This window comes from Alternaria ethzedia, assembly GCF_023757985.1.
Source record: "Alternaria ethzedia strain BMP 0044 chromosome Unknown scaffold_12, whole genome shotgun sequence".
NCBI lineage: Eukaryota > Fungi > Ascomycota > Dothideomycetes > Pleosporales > Pleosporaceae > Alternaria > Alternaria ethzedia.
Genome location: NW_026056205.1, coordinates 670258 through 688531, shown reverse-complemented (window position 1 = coordinate 688531; position 18274 = coordinate 670258). Strand labels below are relative to the sequence as shown.

The 18274-nt window shown below is 51.5% G+C and overlaps 8 protein-coding genes across 8 annotated transcripts; 4 read left to right on the top strand and 4 right to left on the bottom strand.

Annotated features, from left to right (window-relative positions):
- Positions 1–198: 198 nt before the first annotated feature.
- J4E87_005785 (uncharacterized protein) lies at positions 199–2209 on the bottom strand (the record flags this gene model as incomplete). The annotated part of the gene is made up of 2 exons (XM_049377392.1): positions 199–2093; positions 2146–2209. 2 exons carry the CDS (start codon positions 2207–2209, stop codon positions 199–201), a joined length of 1959 nt encoding a protein of 652 aa, XP_049233018.1.
- A 561-nt stretch (positions 2210–2770) lies between these two features.
- Positions 2771–3814, top strand: J4E87_005784 (uncharacterized protein; the record flags this gene model as incomplete). Its single annotated transcript, XM_049377391.1, has 1 exon — positions 2771–3814. The coding sequence occupies one exon, from the start codon at positions 2771–2773 to the stop codon at positions 3812–3814; it is 1044 nt and encodes a 347-aa protein (XP_049233017.1).
- A 278-nt stretch (positions 3815–4092) lies between these two features.
- Positions 4093–4708, bottom strand: RPS14 (ribosomal protein S14, S11; the record flags this gene model as incomplete). The annotated part of the gene is made up of 3 exons (XM_049377390.1): positions 4093–4428; positions 4480–4584; positions 4640–4708. 3 exons carry the CDS (start codon positions 4706–4708, stop codon positions 4093–4095), a joined length of 510 nt encoding a protein of 169 aa, XP_049233016.1.
- Positions 4709–5147: 439 nt separating this feature from the next.
- Positions 5148–6764, top strand: J4E87_005782 (uncharacterized protein; the record flags this gene model as incomplete). The annotated part of the gene is made up of 4 exons (XM_049377389.1): positions 5148–5153; positions 5499–5610; positions 5666–6411; positions 6480–6764. 4 exons carry the CDS (start codon positions 5148–5150, stop codon positions 6762–6764), a joined length of 1149 nt encoding a protein of 382 aa, XP_049233015.1.
- Positions 6765–6995: 231 nt separating this feature from the next.
- Positions 6996–8488, bottom strand: J4E87_005781 (uncharacterized protein; the record flags this gene model as incomplete). The annotated part of the gene is made up of 3 exons (XM_049377388.1): positions 6996–7407; positions 7463–8107; positions 8172–8488. The coding sequence occupies 3 exons, from the start codon at positions 8486–8488 to the stop codon at positions 6996–6998; spliced, it is 1374 nt and encodes a 457-aa protein (XP_049233014.1).
- A 796-nt stretch (positions 8489–9284) lies between these two features.
- On the bottom strand, positions 9285–9689 carry J4E87_005780 (uncharacterized protein; the record flags this gene model as incomplete). The annotated part of the gene is made up of 1 exon (XM_049377387.1): positions 9285–9689. One exon carries the CDS (start codon positions 9687–9689, stop codon positions 9285–9287), a length of 405 nt encoding a protein of 134 aa, XP_049233013.1.
- A 1263-nt stretch (positions 9690–10952) lies between these two features.
- On the top strand, positions 10953–12761 carry J4E87_005779 (uncharacterized protein; the record flags this gene model as incomplete). Its single annotated transcript, XM_049377386.1, is given in 4 exon segments — positions 10953–10958; positions 10971–11565; positions 12163–12199; positions 12470–12761. 4 exon segments carry the CDS (start codon positions 10953–10955, stop codon positions 12759–12761), a joined length of 930 nt encoding a protein of 309 aa, XP_049233012.1.
- A 3214-nt stretch (positions 12762–15975) lies between these two features.
- Positions 15976–17563, top strand: J4E87_005778 (uncharacterized protein; the record flags this gene model as incomplete). Its single annotated transcript, XM_049377385.1, has 2 exons — positions 15976–15981; positions 16115–17563. 2 exons carry the CDS (start codon positions 15976–15978, stop codon positions 17561–17563), a joined length of 1455 nt encoding a protein of 484 aa, XP_049233011.1.
- Between the last annotated feature and the right edge of the window lie 711 nt (positions 17564–18274).

Below are 18274 nucleotides of genomic sequence, written 5' to 3'. Positions count from 1 at the left end.
CCAAAGAGTACTGTGCATCTCGCCGCCGAACATGCCAGTCTAGCTTCACATGTTGACTACAACAGCGACAAGAGACAAGCACACCGGAGCACATGTATGATCAAGCGCATTCACATCATTTCATGATGGGGCACAGACGTAACAAGCATGGGTCAGATATGTTCATGGTGTCCTAGCGATAAATGAGAGGGAAAATGCCTAAAGACCCGTCATACATGCCAACTTCTTCACGACCTTTTCTCCAAATGCCTCCTGTAGCTGGGCAGCAACAACCTCTCTCTTCTCATCTGCATTTTCATCGAGATCAAACGCGGTAGGCCCTTGCAAACAAGCCCTGATAACACCCTCCACCGTGTTACCTAGATAACTCTTTACGCCCCGTAGATGTTGTGGTTCCGTCTGTAGCAACCTCTTCTCCACAGCCCACGTATGCTTAGGCCGCGCCTTTTCAAGATCGATAGACAGAATTTGGTCAATGGTTTTCCAGTAAGCGATCTCCAGTAGCACGATACCGAGCGAGTAGAGGTCGAACGACTTCTTGTAAGACTCACGACCACCGGCATCTTCGCGATTCCCTCTATGCTGTACGGAGGGATGACGATAGATGTCTGCAGTGGGATTGTCAAGAGGCCGTTCAGTCATATCATCGCTGGTTGCCGGACGAGAATAGTCGAAACCACTAATCAGAGGATCCGCGTAGTTGACCTCGCCGTGCGTGACCTGACCGTTTTCAACTCTTCCTCCCTTCTTCGGGAAGAGGAGGATGTTGGCCGAGCGTAGGCCCTTGTGAAGCCAATCCACCGCATGGAGACGTTCAACTGTCTCGGTAAGAAGTCTCATGAGTGTGATACGGTCAGTGAGCGAAGGTATATCGTTCTCGGGGTTTGCGATGAGTGCGTGTAGAGATGTCGGTTCAGTGTCCGCCGGGACGGACGCCGGCTTTTCGAAGACTAGCCCGAAACGTCCTTCGTCCTCATCGATAAAGTAGCCTCGGCAGAAGGGTGCTCTAAACCGGACTGTTCTGTTGTGCTTACTGAGTAAGGCGGCCAGTTTCTTGACGCGAGCGTGGATCTTGGCGTCCACAGCACCATCCTGCTGCATGGGACCCGTGGTATCGGGTGATTTCCATTCTATCCACACAGGTGTGTTCTTGTAGTATGCCTCCGTGCGTACACCTTCATCAATCTCCAGGGGAAATTGACTGCCTAGCTTAGGGCGTATGTCCATGTACTGGAGCTGGGTATCACGAATGTCCTTTGGAAGATCTGGCATGTTGATCTTTTCTGCATAGCTTGTGGTAAGATCTTCGTGAGAGTCTTCGATAGCAAGGTGAATGAAGTTTTGCTGGGCTAAAGCAGCAAGAGGCTGACGGGCGGCACCACGAGCTGCGACGGCACCACTGTCCATCATACCATCATATTCGGAATCTTCCATCTCTATCAGTGAATAAGCCCTTCGAAAGCCAATCTGTTCTGATTGCTGGGATTGGTAGATTTGAACCATGTGCGACATCGTCCGGTTCAGCAAGACTATTTGGTCATTTGTACGCGTCTGCATATCGATGAGCAGGTCTACTTGAGCTTTGTCGAGCGCTTCGTGCATCTTGTCGTTGAAGTCGGCCAGTCTCGCGATTAGCTTCTCCATCTTGAGGTGATCGAATACAGCCCATTTGAGCCTCTTTGGTACATCCTTGAACTGTTGCACGAATTTGAGGGACATTTTTACCAGCTCGTCAGTAGGCGGGAACCGGACAGACCTTGCATTCCCTTCGCCAGAGCCGTTGGTATCGTCTTCGATCAGGCGATCAAAATTTTGTAGGACGAATGCTTCAGCTGCTTCCTCTAGGAGAGGCTCTGTAAGTCTCTCGTACTTCTTGTCTAGTCGGCCGAATGAGAAGAGAAGCTTTTGTTGTTGCTCCATGATGTTGATAATGAGGCCTTTCGACATGTGATTCAGGACCAGTTTGTCGTCTCGATAATCGAGCTGTACAAGCTTTGCCCAGTTGAGAAGTCGATGTTCTTCCACTTTGAAGTTGACCAGAAGCGCTTGGCAGTCTTTGCGAAGATGACAAGCATCTGCGATCAGTTCGTAACCTAATCAAGATTATTAATGCATCTTCAGGCGTAGGTCAATGGGTATGCCAACCTTGGATACATCCCGCAAACACCTGGAAGAAGAAGGATACACCTCCGATAGCCAACTCTGCCATCTCTAAGGCTGTTCGGAGTAACCTTTGAAAGGGACAGCTGGACGGTCTCGCCGAGAGAGGAAAGCAATGAGATGAACGCAGACTTGGAGAATTACTCAAGGGTAAGCAGCGAGAAGGCTGATATTTCTATCAAACCTTCATGGCGACATGAGAGCATAGCACGCCGCGATGCAGGCGCGCAACCTGATCTGTAACCAACACTGCCCCGTGGCCTCGAGCTGAAGGCCGTCATCACATCCCAGACCAATCCAGGAGGCTGGAATAGTGGGGTCCGGTAAGGGTAACAGCGCGATGGCGTTTTGCGATACATGACGAAGGCTGCAATCGTGGCTGAGGAGCGTTCTGCTGAACTCGTTAGGTGCAGCAGAGACATCACCTGGAGGTGATAGGCTGACGGGTGTATGCCTCGAGGAAAGCCGCGGCCCGCACAGCCACGCTAAGAAGCCACGCGAACATGGACCCTGGTCGACGCGTCGCATGCTGCCACCCATTTGCTCACCACCAAACCAGTGACAGGCGGACCGGTCACCAGAGCTACGACGGGCATCTGGCCCCCCGGAAATGCTTCTCGAGCATCTGAATCCTTGGTATCGCCCCGCATCAGAGTTCGAGCCAACGCCCTTCATCGCCCTCTTCTTCCGAGCTCCCGTCAAGCTACTCCTCTACCATGCATACCACCTTATCACATGTCTGCGCTCACCCCCGAAGCCTCTACAACGCCCACCCATTCGAGTCGTTTGCATATCCGATACGCACAATTTGATACCGGAAGATGTACCGGAAGGCGATCTGCTCATCCACGCTGGTGACATGACGAATGACGGAAGTGTGGCGGAAATACAGAAACAAATAGACTGGCTGAGCTCGCTCCCGCATAGAGAGATTGTAGTGATCAGTGGGAACCATGATACTTTTTTGGATCCAAGGACACGACCATCGCTGTCCGAACAGCACAGGACTGGAAGGCTCAATTGGAAGAGGGTACACTACCTGCAGCACCGACGGTTGAGCCTAACGATCAAGGTTGAGCCTAAAGACGGCGATCAGATGGATGTTACCACACCCTTGCTCGCAGCGGAGCCAGGTCAGAGAAGGATACGAATCTACGGCGCACCACATATACCAGCATGTGGAGACATGAACGTGCATGCCTTCCAGTATGAAAGGGGACGAGACGCGTGGTCAGAAACTGTGCCTGAAGATATCGATATATTGGTCACACATACACCGCCGAAATACCATCTGGATCTGTCCCTGCCGACGGGGATCGGCTGCGAGCACCTCCTTGCTGAGGTCAGGCGAGTGAAGCCAACACTACACGTCTTCGGCCATGTGCATTGGGGCGCAGGGCAAACTGTAGTTTGGTGGGACAGAGCTCACGATGCATATGTGCGAGGGCTTTCAATCAAGTCCAAGTGGACGCGAGGTATCCTGAATCCAAAGCTTTGGTGGAATGTAGTCAGGGTCGCGTACCGTGGCATGCGAGAGCTGCTCTGGGATCGCGTGTGGGGCGGGCAGAGTCCAAATACTATCATGGTCAATGCAGCCCAGACGTGTGGAAATACAGGCAAGTTGGGCAATCCTATCCAAGTCGTCGACATTTGATATTGTCCGTCACGTAATACCCAAAGCAGTCGTAATCGTAATGTGTAAACCTCATAATCAACACAGCAGTAAGCACTTGATTGTCGGGAACTCTTTTCGAACTAAAAAGGGTTCTGTTGATTTAGCTTGACTATCTCGTAGGAGAAGCCAAGTACAACAAGGAGACCAGGCGATTCGCCGTTCCCCGCGACTTTATTTGATTGTGGTCATGAAACCATAAATCGTGCATACCATGCCATGCCATATTCCACCACTGAGCCAATGATTTGCGCACATGCTCAGAGACGACGACCACGGCGACCACCCTTCCTCCTGGTGGAGTCGGATGGGGTGGGAGTAACGTCCTCGATACGTCCGATGCGCATACCAGCACGGGCAAGAGCGCGGAGGGCGGACTGGGCACCGGGGCCGGGAGTCTTGGTGCCGTTACCACCGGTGGCACGGATCTTGACGTGGAGAGCGGTGATACCGAGTTCTGCATATGTTAGCTCCTGTTCCCGTTCCAGATTATCCATTCCAATCATCTTACCCTTGCAGCGGGCAGCAACGTCCTGGGCTGCCAACATGGCGGCGTAGGGAGAGCTCTCGTCACGGTCGGCCTTGACCTTCATGCCCTTTCGTACTGGTCAGCGGCTGTCGCATGCAATCGGTATGGCTGCACTTACACCGGTGACACGGGAGATGGTTTCGCGGCCAGAAAGATCGGTGATGTGGACGAAGGTGTCGTTGAATGAAGCGAAGATACGGGCGACACCGAAGACAAGCTCACCCTGCGCTGCTGTCAGTCCGTGTCGTCGCAATTTCCAATGTCTGCTGGGCACGCACCTCGCGGACCTGGGGTCCGAGCTGGATGTTCTCCTGGGGAGCGCGGGCAACCTTCTGCTTGGGAGGCATGTTGGCGGTAATATGGGTTTCTTGACGTGACTGGCGGTTCGTAACACTGTCGGCGATCGAGTCGAACTTTCGGTGGTGGGAGGTGGAATTTCGCTTGTTCGCGGGTGTCGGAGCAACCAAAACGCCGTGCTTAGCGCGCCAAGCCGCCTACTTAACTTTTCTTTGGCTGCCGCAAGCGACCTGCAGTCTCTCCATCGCTTTGCAATGGGCTGACTTCCTCCACCTCACTCACGCACAAGAGCGTGCGACACAACAGCAGCCATGGACGATCGCAAGAGCGTCGGTATTATCGGCATGGGCGACATGGGCAAGATGTACGCCCGCCGGCTGAGCACAGCTGGCTGGAAGTGAGTGCACTCGCGACTGATAGCTTCGGAGCTCCAGTGTCTTCTGCAAATGGTAAGTCCTTCACTCTCTCATCCTCCCCTCCCCCGTTATGATGACCGTGAGTGCATTTGGCTCGAGTACGGCACATGTCCACACTGCTGCCGTCTTGGTTTGCAGTAATTGGGCATGTTGCCGTCCATGATGTGAATTCTCGCTACCTTATTTTATACACCTCTGAACTACGACCAACTACATCGCATTGTTCATTACTATGGCGCGAACTTTGCTAACCAGTGGCTCACAGATTGATTCCTCTCCGTCGAACGCGCTGACATGCTCTCGTTGAAGGGTTCACGCCTGCGATCTTCCAGACAAGTTTGATACATTAGTGGCAGAGTTTCGGGACTTTGTAGGATAGCGCTTTTATATATCAATGAACGAACGCATGCTGAGACTGCGCCAGCCCAGAGTTGAGATCATGCAAAGTGGTCATCTTGTGTCTCGCTGCAGCGACTTCATCATATACAGCGTCGAGGCGAAGAACATCGACGCGGTCGTTAAGACCTTCGGCCCATGTATGCCGTCTCCTGTCACGGATCAGTGTTGTTACTGACTCGAGCCTACGTTCAGCTACAAAGGTCGGCGCAATAGTCGGTGGTCAGACCTCATGCAAGGCCCCGGAGATGGAGGCTTTTGACAAACACCTTCCTAAAGACGTCAGCATTGTCTCCGTGCACTCCCTCCACGGGCCAGGCATAGACCCGAAAGGGCAGCCACTGGTGCTGATCAAGTATCGCGCCTCGGATGCTGACTTTGCGTTCGTGGAGAATGTCATGTCCTGCCTCGGGTCCAAGCACGTCTATCTTTCCGCCGAGCAGCATGATCGCATTACAGCGGACACACAAGCTGTTACTCATGCCGCTTTCCTCAGTATGGGCGGTGCATGGTTCGCGAACAACCAATTCCCGTGGGACAGCTCGCGCTACGTCGGTGGTATTGAGAACGTCAAGATGAACATTACCCTTCGCATCTACTCTAACAAGTGGCACGTCTATGCAGGTCTTGCGATCCTCAACCCAGACGCGAAGAAGCAGATTAAGCAGTATGCCGAATCTGTGACCGAGCTGTTCAAGCTCATGCTCGCAGGGCAGCGGGACGAGCTCCGTGAACGTGTGCATACCGCTCGCAAGGCTGTGTTTGGCGATAACGAGGATGGCAAGAAGCTGCTCCTTCGAGATGACTTGCTTGACCGATTCGCTTTAGGCACAATCCCAGAGAAGAAACTCAAAAACAACCATCTCAGTCTACTCGCCATGGTAGACTGCTGGTGGAAGCTAGGCATAGTCCCCTACGACCACATGATCTGTTCGACGCCTGTAGGTCCCCAGTTTTCTTTCCTCTTTACATTACTCTTCCAAATTCTTATCCACTAACACACATTCAGCCCTCGCGCATGTGGCTCGGCATTACAGAGTACCTCTTCTGCAACCCCACGCTCCTCGAGGAAGCCATCGACACGGCCATCGACGACAACACGTTCCGGGCCGACGACCTGGAGTTCACCTTTGCCGCCCGGGACTGGAGCTCGCGTGTCAGTCTGGGTAACTTTGATGGCTACCGGGAGAAGTTTGAGGAGATCCAGAGATACTTCGAACCGAGGTTCCCGGAGGCGACCAAGTTAGGGAATGAAATGATCAAGGTCATCTTGCAGAAAACTCAGGAAACTTGAGGTTCTGAGTAGAACCCATCAAGGGTTTAGTAGATATTGAAGGAAAGTCCTGCGATAATTATACGCATGAAAGTGGACACGGATCATAACATATAGGTGTAGAATGCACGTCGTGAAGTCAAAAATATATACATTACGTGCATACTCATGTACCCAGCCGACCCAACGCCTTGTCCTTCAAACTACGCACTTGGATTTTCCACAACTCGATCGTGTCGGCCGCTTTCACATTTAGTTTCTTGTAGCCTGTCCGGACTCGAACTCAGTACTCTCCCCGATGTCGCAAACCCCAAAACCTTCTTTGCCTCCCTTGATCCCCTTCCACTCACAAGCCTCTTGCAGCTCCTTTGGTGGTGCCATGACCTCTTCCTCGGTCAACACCCAAGTACCCCAATGCATGCCTAGCGCTCTCCTGCATTTCGTGTCCACGAAGATGTTGACCGCATCTTTGGGGCTAGCATGCACGTTACTGTACATCCAACGAGGTTCGTAGGCGCCAATAGGGATAAGACCGAGATCGAAGGGGCCGCGATGTTGACCGATCTGTGAGAAAGCCGGGCAAGTGGGTAAGTGCGAGTACGCAGCCGAGTAGTCGTCTTCTGTGGTTGGAATGCTAGCCGGAACCGTGCGGTAGCCTGTGTCACTGGGTAGGGTCAGCATAAAGAATGAGTCATGAGTGTGGTACAAAGCAGACGTACCCAGCAAAGTAGACCTTCGCTCCGCCAGATTCCACACTCCAGCTTGCCCAGAGCGTCTTGGCCTTGTCGAAGGGCGTCCTTGCACTGATATGCTGACAAGGCAGCGCACCAATCGTTGCTGTAATACCACTAGTCTTGCCCATGTCCACCGAACTCACAGAAACAGAGCCAGCCCTACCCCCCTTTTGCGACAATTCCTCCAACTTGACATCTCTACTCTCCCACCAATCCAATTCTGTGACTTTCGTAACCCCGCTCTTCTCAAACCACTCTTTATTTCCTAGGGGCGCAAAGAAATGCGCCTCGGGGAATTTCTTTCTCAAGCGCTGGATTGTTGGGTAGCTTAAGTGATCGTAGTGATTGTGGCTTATAACTACTGCGTCGACAATTGGTAGATCTTCAATCTCACATGGAGGGGGCGTGTAGCGTTTAAGGCTCTTTATAGTGAACGGTGCACAGCATTCTTCAAAGACCGGGTCAAAGAGAACACGAAAGCCGCTCGGGAACTCTATATAGTAGCATGCGTGACCGAGCCATGTTGCACGAAGTCGTGGTGTCTCTCGGGAGGGAAGGAACATTGGTTTGTGGACTGGTACTGTCGGTGGCGAGGTGTCTGGATTGTGGGCTTGACCGGTAATCTTGCGCCTACCACGGAGTGTTAGTTCGCAACTTGTAAAGTCTTCATAAAATTCCCGTATGCCGGACTTACCAGAGCATACCCTTGATTTGCAGTTCCCAAGCACTTGACTCGATATAGCTATCCCACGGGTTCGTAAACCCCTTGCCGTTCTTCAGGTGATGTCTCTTTTCATCGGCTTCCTCGGGTTTCGCAGCAATCTGTGCTGGATTGCTTACCGCGGCGTAAAGACCTACGCCAATACTTGCACCACCTATTGAACTCATCTTGAGCGTCCGAGCAAAGTGTGGTTTTTGCCAAAAGGGCTGACGTTTCCCCCAAACCTGGTAGTTTCGCGATTCACTGAGTAGCCTTCGTATGATGCGAGACGGAAGCGACAGGCGAGACATTGGATATATACACGCGTCTAGACTAAGTCAAGCGGCCTAAATAGGAGCTATATTGTATTCGCGAAAGAGGAAAACAATGCGCGCCTACCCTCGGCCGCATTTCATGTAGTCGGCGAAAAGTTGGGCCAGACCGGAGATAGCCATCGTCGACGTTAAGGCCGTAGATGCATCCAAGTCGTCATGCAACTCGCTCGCTACTGGCCGGGCCCACCAGGCAACAACAGTATTGGATGAGCGGCTTGTCTCCTTGTCCGAATCTTTCGCCATGCGCGCACGCCCAAATTCGCTTGGGCAGACACTCTTCAGCTTGCGCGATCGCAGCGCACGATATATCGCGGTCGAATCGGCGGAACCCGATGTCGTCCGCATGACGCACGTCGCACGCCGCATATCCTGCGCCGCATGCAATACGCGGAGCTTGTACTAAACTGTGTCCACCCACAATATCTATCATCTGAAAGAGAGAGTAGAGGTAATACATTCATAACGATAATGAAATAATGGGCCAAGCTGGATGCTACATCAGAGCTGACTAGATATCGCCAGTGCTGATAATTCGGAATTTGGCGATCACACCCACCTCAAAGTCGCATTCCTGATGGCTGACTGGAGGTGATGCCTGAACAGATCATACCACACAGTAGGGGAGTGTGAATACAGTGCCCATACCCGTGTAAGTGACGAAACACTGCCTCCATGCTAACAGTGCATATCCCAATCTCGTCCGATAGCGATATCTTTGCAACCAAATCCCCTTGTGCGCTTCGGTATCTTCAAGTGATAGAAATAACATCTACTACCAAGGTCGTTCCTCAATCGGCACTTCTCCTGTTGTTTTCCAATAGCTTATCGCATCTTGGTATGCTTTCTGGTAAGTCTTCCGTCGATCCTCCATTGACGGTCGGTCGGGGTTGTTCTGGTCGTAATCGTTTTCGATATTGCGGAACTCTGCGTCTGCGGGAAAGATCTTGTCACCCGCAGCCGGCTGAATATAGTATACTCGCAAATCTTTGTCGACACGATTATCCTTGCTCCAGCGTAGCAGCGCGTCCAGATCTTGACATTGACGATTGTAGGTGAGCTCAGGTTCCGCCGCTGGCTCTCCTTCGACCCACATGTAGTTGAGAACATCGTACTGGACGTAGCACGTCAAATGATCCACCAAGGCGTGGAGACAGTGCTCGGTATGGATCCAATCCATTGTATCGCTACAAATGTGAAGATACGGAGTCAGTGTATATCTCACATGCAATTTGCGCGGCTACAACTTACTTTGGGTATCCGTAATAATCACGGTAAAGGCGCTTCCGGATGTGATCGAGGCAGTGAATGTTATGTGGATGCGCGAATCGGGTGATGAACTTCTTTTCGCCGTAGCCGAAGCTTTGGGGGACACTGATATAGCGGTCTGGATCTTTGCCAAGGATGCGCATGTCGTCCTCTGTTATCAAAAATGGATAACCGGAGGTTAGCGCATGCCATGCTGCGTCAACTTCTGGACTTGGCGGTTGCTGCCAGATGGGTCCGTTACTTCTTGCGAAGACAGGAACGTTGGTATGGTTGGGGTGAGTGCTGCGATTGATCTCTTCCAAAAACGATGGCTCTATATCATACTGTGTTAGTCACGTATTCAGCGACAGGAAGACCACGTACCAGATGAGCCCTGTTCATTGCGCAGGTATCCACTGTTGGATATCAAGCCTAAGACGAAGAACAAGATAGCCACCACAGCGTACCTCAAGCATGAGCAAAGCAGTGGGAGAGATGTGGCGGATTTGGTGCGAGCTTCACCGCTTGGAACCGTGGATGGCAAAAGCCCCTCTGACTCTTCGGGGTCTTCACTTCGAGGCGCTCTACGCGATGAGTGATTCATATTGCAGGGTAAGCACTGAAAAAGTGTGAGAATCTATTACGTGCAATGCCTTCAGCATACAAAGTCATCGGGAGATAGCTGAGCCCGCTGCGCGCTTTTGGGGGCAACAACGATAACGAGCATCACAATGAGATACTTACGATCGATGTCGCGGGACGGAGCCTTCGGAGCATCATTACTGAGGGGTACTGCATGCAGGTTGCGTAGGTACGGTCCTGCTTCGGCACATCCGCGGGCCTGTCGAAAGCTACCTAGGTACCACGTTAGAACTGTTGAAGGTCGAGTTCCGCGTCCGAAGCCGAAGCCGAAGACTGCGCGTTTTCTAGTCAAACTTTGTTGTTTCCTGGATATTATGTCAGCTGAAGCCAACTACAAGAAGATCGACCGAAGATAATAACATCACCATCGGAGCGACACGCTACTATTGTGCAGTCTTTACGTACACGCCCGTACTCTTCTCGCTCGTGAAGTATACCACTTCTCTCTTTTTAACCCGTAAAACAGGAAGAAAGGTACCAACCCACATGGAACGAATGCGGAGCCAGGACTCAGCTTAATCATAAGTATACAGGATCAATGTTCCAACGCTTCATGACTGTTCTCCAACAGTCGAGCATGGGCGCGGAAGCCGAATCTGAAAGCACCATAGAGGAGCGAATCGGCCTTACCTCACTCTACCCAAAGAGCAGCAAGGACACATCCAAGCCACGGAAGAACCTCATCCTACGAACAGTTGCTGCCGTTCTCGTTGCTACCCTGGCTATATGCGGAGCTTACACGGTCGGAGCCCAAGCGATCGAAACGCTGACACGGGATGACGCCCCATGCCTGTGCGGATTCACAACTGCCGAGGGAATTTCGCGGAACTGCCAGTTCGATGAGATTGAGTTATGTTGGTTGAGACCGGAATGCATTGACTTCGATCTCACGCATGAGTTCACGACAGCCTCTCGTTCTGACAAGGGGGGCGCCTGGCTATACCAGACGGAGATGGATGGCAAGTACCGTCTCATCAACGGGACCGAGCTATCCATGCTGATCGAGCCCGGGAGGACCATATGGTTTACCTACGAGCAACATGTTGTGCATTGCATCTTCTCGTGGAGGAAGCAGTTCCGACAGCAATTCACAGGCATTGTGATGCATATGACCGCATCGGATGAGGGACATATCAGACATTGCGGTGAGATGTTCATGCTCAATGGTAAGTCCTGGCTGTACGAAATGCATGTGAGACATATACTGACTTCGTACCTCTACCTCTGCAGCTAGCCTGGAAGAGAGGCGAACCAAGCTGGTATACCCGTCTGAAGTGTCGTCAGATTAGCCGGAGCTTCAGTCTATCTAGTTACATCGAGTGTATAGGAGCGATTAGCGCCCACTAAATGAATGCAGTATAATTCCGTCATAGACGATAGCTTCACTTTCAAAGTATCCGATTCGGTCAGAAGGCACCTTGACAGATCCCAACGAATGAGTGGGGGTACCTAGGTAGTCACAACACGGCAGTTCCGGTTCAGTATGCAGTTCGGCGGTAAGCTTGAGATACGTCATTATTCTGCTCACTCTCCCATACGTCCTATCGGTAGCCTCACTATGCACTATGCAAGTGACAAACCTTACAATCAATGTTCAATCATGTTCAATCGAGACACGGCTCGGCCGACTACTATCAAACTACCCATCAAGTAGGGATAGTCATCGCATGGTAAACCAGCGTAGTGAGTACAGGTTCATGGCACTTCTTTAAGCTTTCAAGATATGCGTTGCTGCTCGGTCAGCTCTTTCGTAAGTTCAACAGGCCGCGTCACGATGCAGAAGAGCAGCTCTATCACGAGGTAAGTGTTCGATCATCGATGTCTTTACCAGTGGAGAGTGATGTACAAATAGCTGAGCAGAAACCCCACAGAATAATCATCTTTCGCCCTACAAACGCCTTGTATTGTCCAAGACGGATCTTCATAAGCGATTATCATATTCTCGTTTACGCACAATTTTCAAGATGCACAAGAGTTTGATTTTTCTCGTCGCGTTGGCTGGCTTGTCAGCAGCGACCGCTTCGCGTATGTCCTTCCCTGACCCACGGATAAGAAAGTAAACTTACTAAGTGTCGAAGCTCATGCAGAAGAATTGAAGGACGTTAAGAAGCGCGACACCTACGTGGATCTGTTCAAGGATGACGGGCCAGCTCCCGCACCGGAAGAGGGTGGTGGCGCCTACAAACGCTCTGAAAGGGCCAATTCGGGGAAGCGTGACACCTATATCGATCTGTTCAAAGACGATGGGCCAGCTCCCGCGCCGGACGCTGGGTCGGAGAAGCGGGACACCTACATCGATCTGTTCAAGGATGACGGACCAGCTCCCGCGCCGGACGCTGGATCGGAGAAGCGTGAGACCTAAGTTGATCTGTTCAAGGATCATGGACCAGCTCCAGCGCTGGAAGAGGTTAGAGAGCAGGGAATGATCGGGCCGCTCTAGTGGACGAAGGAAGAGTCGAGGACAAGGCGACTTGGTTCGAAATAAAAGAATGAGAATGAATCTAAATGTTCTTCTTTCCACACTGAACATTTTACCGTGCCTGTACTCGCTACGACCATGCAACACTACCGACTTCTGGCGTGTGCTTTTCTTGTGATTGCAACATATAGTGTGTCTATCACGTATCCAAGAACGCGTACTCCGTTGCACCCTCTCGAGCGTTCAATCAACGATGCCGAGGACTACTTCCAGTCTTTGGCGGTTCAAGAAACGCACACATACGCACAGGCGGTAGAATCATATCGGCACCGACGCGCACGATGTCCACCTCCAGGGTTCCGGGCCTTTCATGAGCGCCTCCAACAGTTGAAAGGAATATCAATTGAGCCATTCTGGGATCAAATCTATGACGACTTGGAGCCATTCTGGGGCATCACAGCACAGGCCACGCAAACTGCTGCGGCCTCGCTGGTCTCTCTCGCCGGGCTTCAAAAGAAAATCGAACGGCTCCAGGGTTTCTCATTCCGACGTGGAGAAGTCCGGGCCAACTGCCCGAGAGAAGACATGACCTGTGACGATCAACTGGGATTGCTCAGACGAATCGCTCCGTTGCTACCAGACATTGACGTGGCTGTGAGTGTGCATGCCTCGCCTCGTGTGCTCGTTCCTTGGGACGTCATGGAGAGAGCCCGACAGCAGGCACGCCAGCATAGTCGATTAGTGTCTCGCTCAGCAGGCGCACAAAGTCATATTCATGGAGGTGTCAGCAAAGCACTTTATGCTAGAACGGAAGACGTCGTGAAAGGGTGGAATCGAGGTAAGCTGCGGTACCGTCATATGCGAAGCTTCGCCAGCTAAAGTTTGGACTACACGTAGAAATCCCTCCATACTCTTTGCGCAGCATTGTCTGCCCTCCGAGAAATGCGTCAACCGATCACGTACCGCTTTCGGATTCTGCTGTTCAGGATGTGTGCAATCGACCAGAGTTGGCTGCTGTTCACGGCACGATGCTGGCGCCTCACCTTGTGTCGACATCATCGACCCTTCTTCCTATTTTCTCGGCAACGCACATACGACACGTGAGCGCCGAGATCACGGTCCCTGACCTCCATACCTGGGTGGATATACCAAGCTTTACCCTCCCCGAACATCTGGTCAACTCGTCTATTGGTGTGGCGTGGTCAGAGAAGCGCAACAAGGTAAGTTTTGGTTGTATCAGATGCATATGAGACATATACTGACTTCGTATGTTCGTCTCTGCAGGCTATCTGGCGTGGCTCCAATACCGGTGGCAGACATAATTCCTTGACCTGGATGAAGTCTCATCGCCATCGATTTGTTGCGTCAATGAACTCCACTTTTCTCGAGGCTATTAGCAGTGGTCAGATCGACTGGGCCAATGCTTCTCTGAATCAAGCAGCACCCAAACCACCGCACTTTGAATGGATGCACGAGCATCTGGACGGTGCTTTTACACAACTGCGCTGCGCTGGGCGAGGCTGGGACGTCGGGGATGCCTGCAGCTACCTTGATCACCATTTCCGAACTGCAGCGCATACATCTATGGCTGACATGGCCACGTACAAGTACCTACCAGACATTGATGGCAACGCGTACAGTGGTAGGCACTCTTGTTCTCGCAAATGATGATATGTGGCATAACATCAGTTGTAGCTCGTTTCCGCGCATTGCTCATGACGGGCTCCCTAGTGTTGAAGGCCACTATCTTCGAAGAATGGCACCGCTCGCGGCTCGTACCGTACAAACATTTCGTCCCCTTCGACCTCGGCAGTCTTCCCGACCTTTGGCACAAACTCTGCTTCTTTATCGGCGGATGTTGTCGAGGGAAGAGTTGTGAGAATCATGACAGGCATGCCGCAGCAATTGGCGAGGGCGCGGCGATATGGAGCCGCCGAGTTCTCCGTAAGGCAGATATGGAGCTATACTGGCTACGGCTATTGTTAGAGTATGCAAGAGTAGTGGATGAAAGAAGACACGTGCTATGCGAGCGGGACGATTATGAGTAGTCGTTCGGGAGAATATTCGGGAAGAAAGTGGTGTAGTTCGTCACATATGATCAGCCGCCAAACTTCTAAATTAGGAGAAGAATACTCTGCATTAAGAGATATTGAGATCAGTACGGGCTGGAGTGAAGAAGCCATGCCCAAGGCAGCCGCATTGCCGCGTAGCACATGATCTGAAGCTGTGTATGTTATGTTAGCAATGATTGTAATGTACTTAATCTGGGCCTCGAAACAGATTGAGCCATTTCAATAAGACATGAAAACATCTGAGGATTTCTGCGCGCGTGAAGCTTCGATGTTTGTGTCCGTGCGCGTGAGCGTGAGCGGCCGATCAGAACGCTGCCAAGCAACGGGCCCCGTCTCCTGGGTCCGGGCCGACAATCTCCAAACTCCCAACAGCAGGGTGACGCGGGAAGCTTTCTGCAGCCACCTCGGGTTTTCTTGCGACCGTCTAAGCAAAATTCGGGCCTATGTAGGAACCTCTCGCATTACCCCTCTTCCTAGAACTATACGAGCCGTCCACATAAGCGCTACGGGCCGTTCTCTTGATCGCTGACTTGGAAGACAGAGCTGAGCGCGATCTCGAGCAGGTGTCAAACGCATTTCGATATCGATCGGATCCGCAGTATGAACAAAGATACCTAGATAGTTCTGTAGATGAGGCGAGCGTGGCCCACAATACCTGCCCGGGTGCTGAGCGACGTTCAGTTGCCTAGGGACATCGTCGATCATTACACAACGCAACAGGGTGTGCACATCGGAGAAATAGACATGTATTGTCGTCATGGGGGTCTTTCATAGGCGAATTTAGAGCTGGGGCTGGTCCACGAAAGCAAAACAGCAGTCTTGTCTTATCGATTCGTTAGGTACCTCAACTATTCGGGCTGCACTCGGCACATAGATGCTGCTGACGTACATAGAGTGATTATAATAATCTTACAGCTGATTGCAACATCCAGTAGACTTCGTAATTGTTCCATCTATCTTGCCTAACATGAAAAGACTGTGGGTTTTAGCCGCTCTCTCGATTCCCACTGAAGCTCAGAAAGACCACGTTCATATCGGGTATGCCGACAAATCTCATGGCGAGGACTGGTATGACTGCGGTCCTTATGGAGGTAAGTCTTTACATGGGTAGAGTACAAACTGGATATATTAACGTCCGATTAAGGCTGGGGTTGTACTCCACCCGTGAGAGGCAGCGAACCGCCGCCGAAGAAACATTATTACGACAACAGCACTTTCAAACAGTTGATAGACCACAACAACCCTAGCCTGGGGACTTTTGACCAGTTCTACTACTACGACACAACGTACTGGAGGGGTCCCGGTTCGCCGGTGATACTGTTTTCGCCCGGGGAAGTCAACGCTACTATGTACCACAGCTTCTTAACCCCCAGCCATGCAACAGGAGCCCTGGCTGAGCAGATTGGCGCAGCTACAATTGTTCTCGAACATCGTTACTGGGGCGATAGCACACCATTCCGTAACTTCACCACTGAAAACCTGAAGTACCTTACTGTCGAGAACAGCATGAAGGATATAACATATTTCGCACGTCAAGTCCAACTACCTTTCGCTACCGACAAGAGAATGGGCAGCAGTGCCAAAGATGTTCCATGGGTAGCTATAGGCGGTAGCTACTTTGCTGCCCTGCTAGTGTGGATTGCAAGCCTCGACCCGGGCACCATATGGGCATACTACGCTTCGAGTGCATCTGTTCAATCTGTTTCTGACTATTGGGCCTACTTCCTTCCAATACAAGAAGCTATGCCGAAGAATTGTAGTAGAGACATCTCTCTTGTTATCGACCATATGGATGATATCCTCAGCACTGGCTCTCGGGATGAGCAACACGAACTCAAGGCCAAATTTGGCATGCAAGACGTCGCTCATAACGACGACTTCATGAATGCTCTGGCGCGTGGTCCCTATCTCTGGCTAGGGAATCAGTTCACATACAACACGGGCTTCTTCACGTTCTGCGACTATATTGAAAACGCAGTCAATGCCACCCTCAACGACCTTCCGTCTGAAGCTGGTGTTGGTGTCGATAAAGCGCTCGAAGGATACGCGGAATGGTGGAGAGAGGTCGAACTTCCCGGTTACTGCGCCGGGGATCTTTATCCTGAATTCAACACTACAGGTAATACTGACTGCTTCAATACCTACAATGCAAGCTCCCCACTATTCACCGACACGACGCCGAGGAACGCCATGAACCGGCAATGGTTCTGGATGAACTGCAACGAACCCTTCGGAAACTGGAAAGTCGGCGCTCCCTCAGGACGGCCATCGCTCATTTCTCGCCTCATAACAACAGACTACTGGGTTCGTCAGTGCGGACTATATTTCCCCCCTGGACCGAATGGAGAAACATATGGTCTCGCAGCGGGGAGAACCGAAGAGCACTTCAATACGTACTTTGGAGGCTGGAATATCACCAACACAAGCCGGCTGATCTTCGTCAACGGCGAATTCGACCCGTGGAGAGAGATCAGTGTTTCGGCAAAAGGGAGACCCGGAGGTCCGTTGCAGAGTACCGAGCAGGTACCAGTGGAAATTGTGCCTGACGGTGTTCACACTAGTGACTTGAATACGAAGAACGGGAAGGTCAACGCGGGAGTGAAAGAGGTGCAAGATCGAGTGTTGAAGCAGTTAGTCGTGTGGGTTGAAGAATGGCCTGGGGAGGCCACATGATCAGCTGTGCACATTGGCTGGCACGCAAGTACCTAGATACTTGGTTCTACCGAGAGCCCTCCAGGCTACCTTTCAACACTTGTACGACGTGATTTCCGATAACAACATTCCTGTCAATCACGAAGGAAAGCGTGAAGTCGATTTCGCCGCATTCCATTGTGGTTCTATCATTATATAAACTTATGATACAGACGTGCTCTGGAAGTTCACGCACGTCTACTTAAGCACTCTACTGATCGGTCAGCACACAGGCTTTTGTCGTAATGAGACGAATGCGTGTTTCAGTTACTCTTCAGAGGTACCAGAGACCTGAGCATACTCTAGAAGACGATTTATAGCCAAAATGCATCTTGATCTATAGTCCTTGTTTGAGCCAGCCAATATCGGAACAAAAAAACTTAGCAGGACGGCTAAGATGATCTAGAGTTAGGCTACACCAATCCTGCTGCAACTTGTTACTGCATGGTTTGCTCTTACTCACCGAATAACGTGTTGGAAGACGAGCATCGATCGAGTGAGGCTTAGCTTTGGGTCACTCATACAAACCGGGTATACAAACAAACCTTGATTACTTTTCAGTCGCAAGTCAACTCGGCCGCGGCCATCTATTTCGACCTCATCCGTGAGGTTTGCACCTACACACGGCTGGAGCAGATCTAAAACGCTCGCGTGTAATGCGCACTTGCGGAAGCACACGGGATCCAGTGCTCC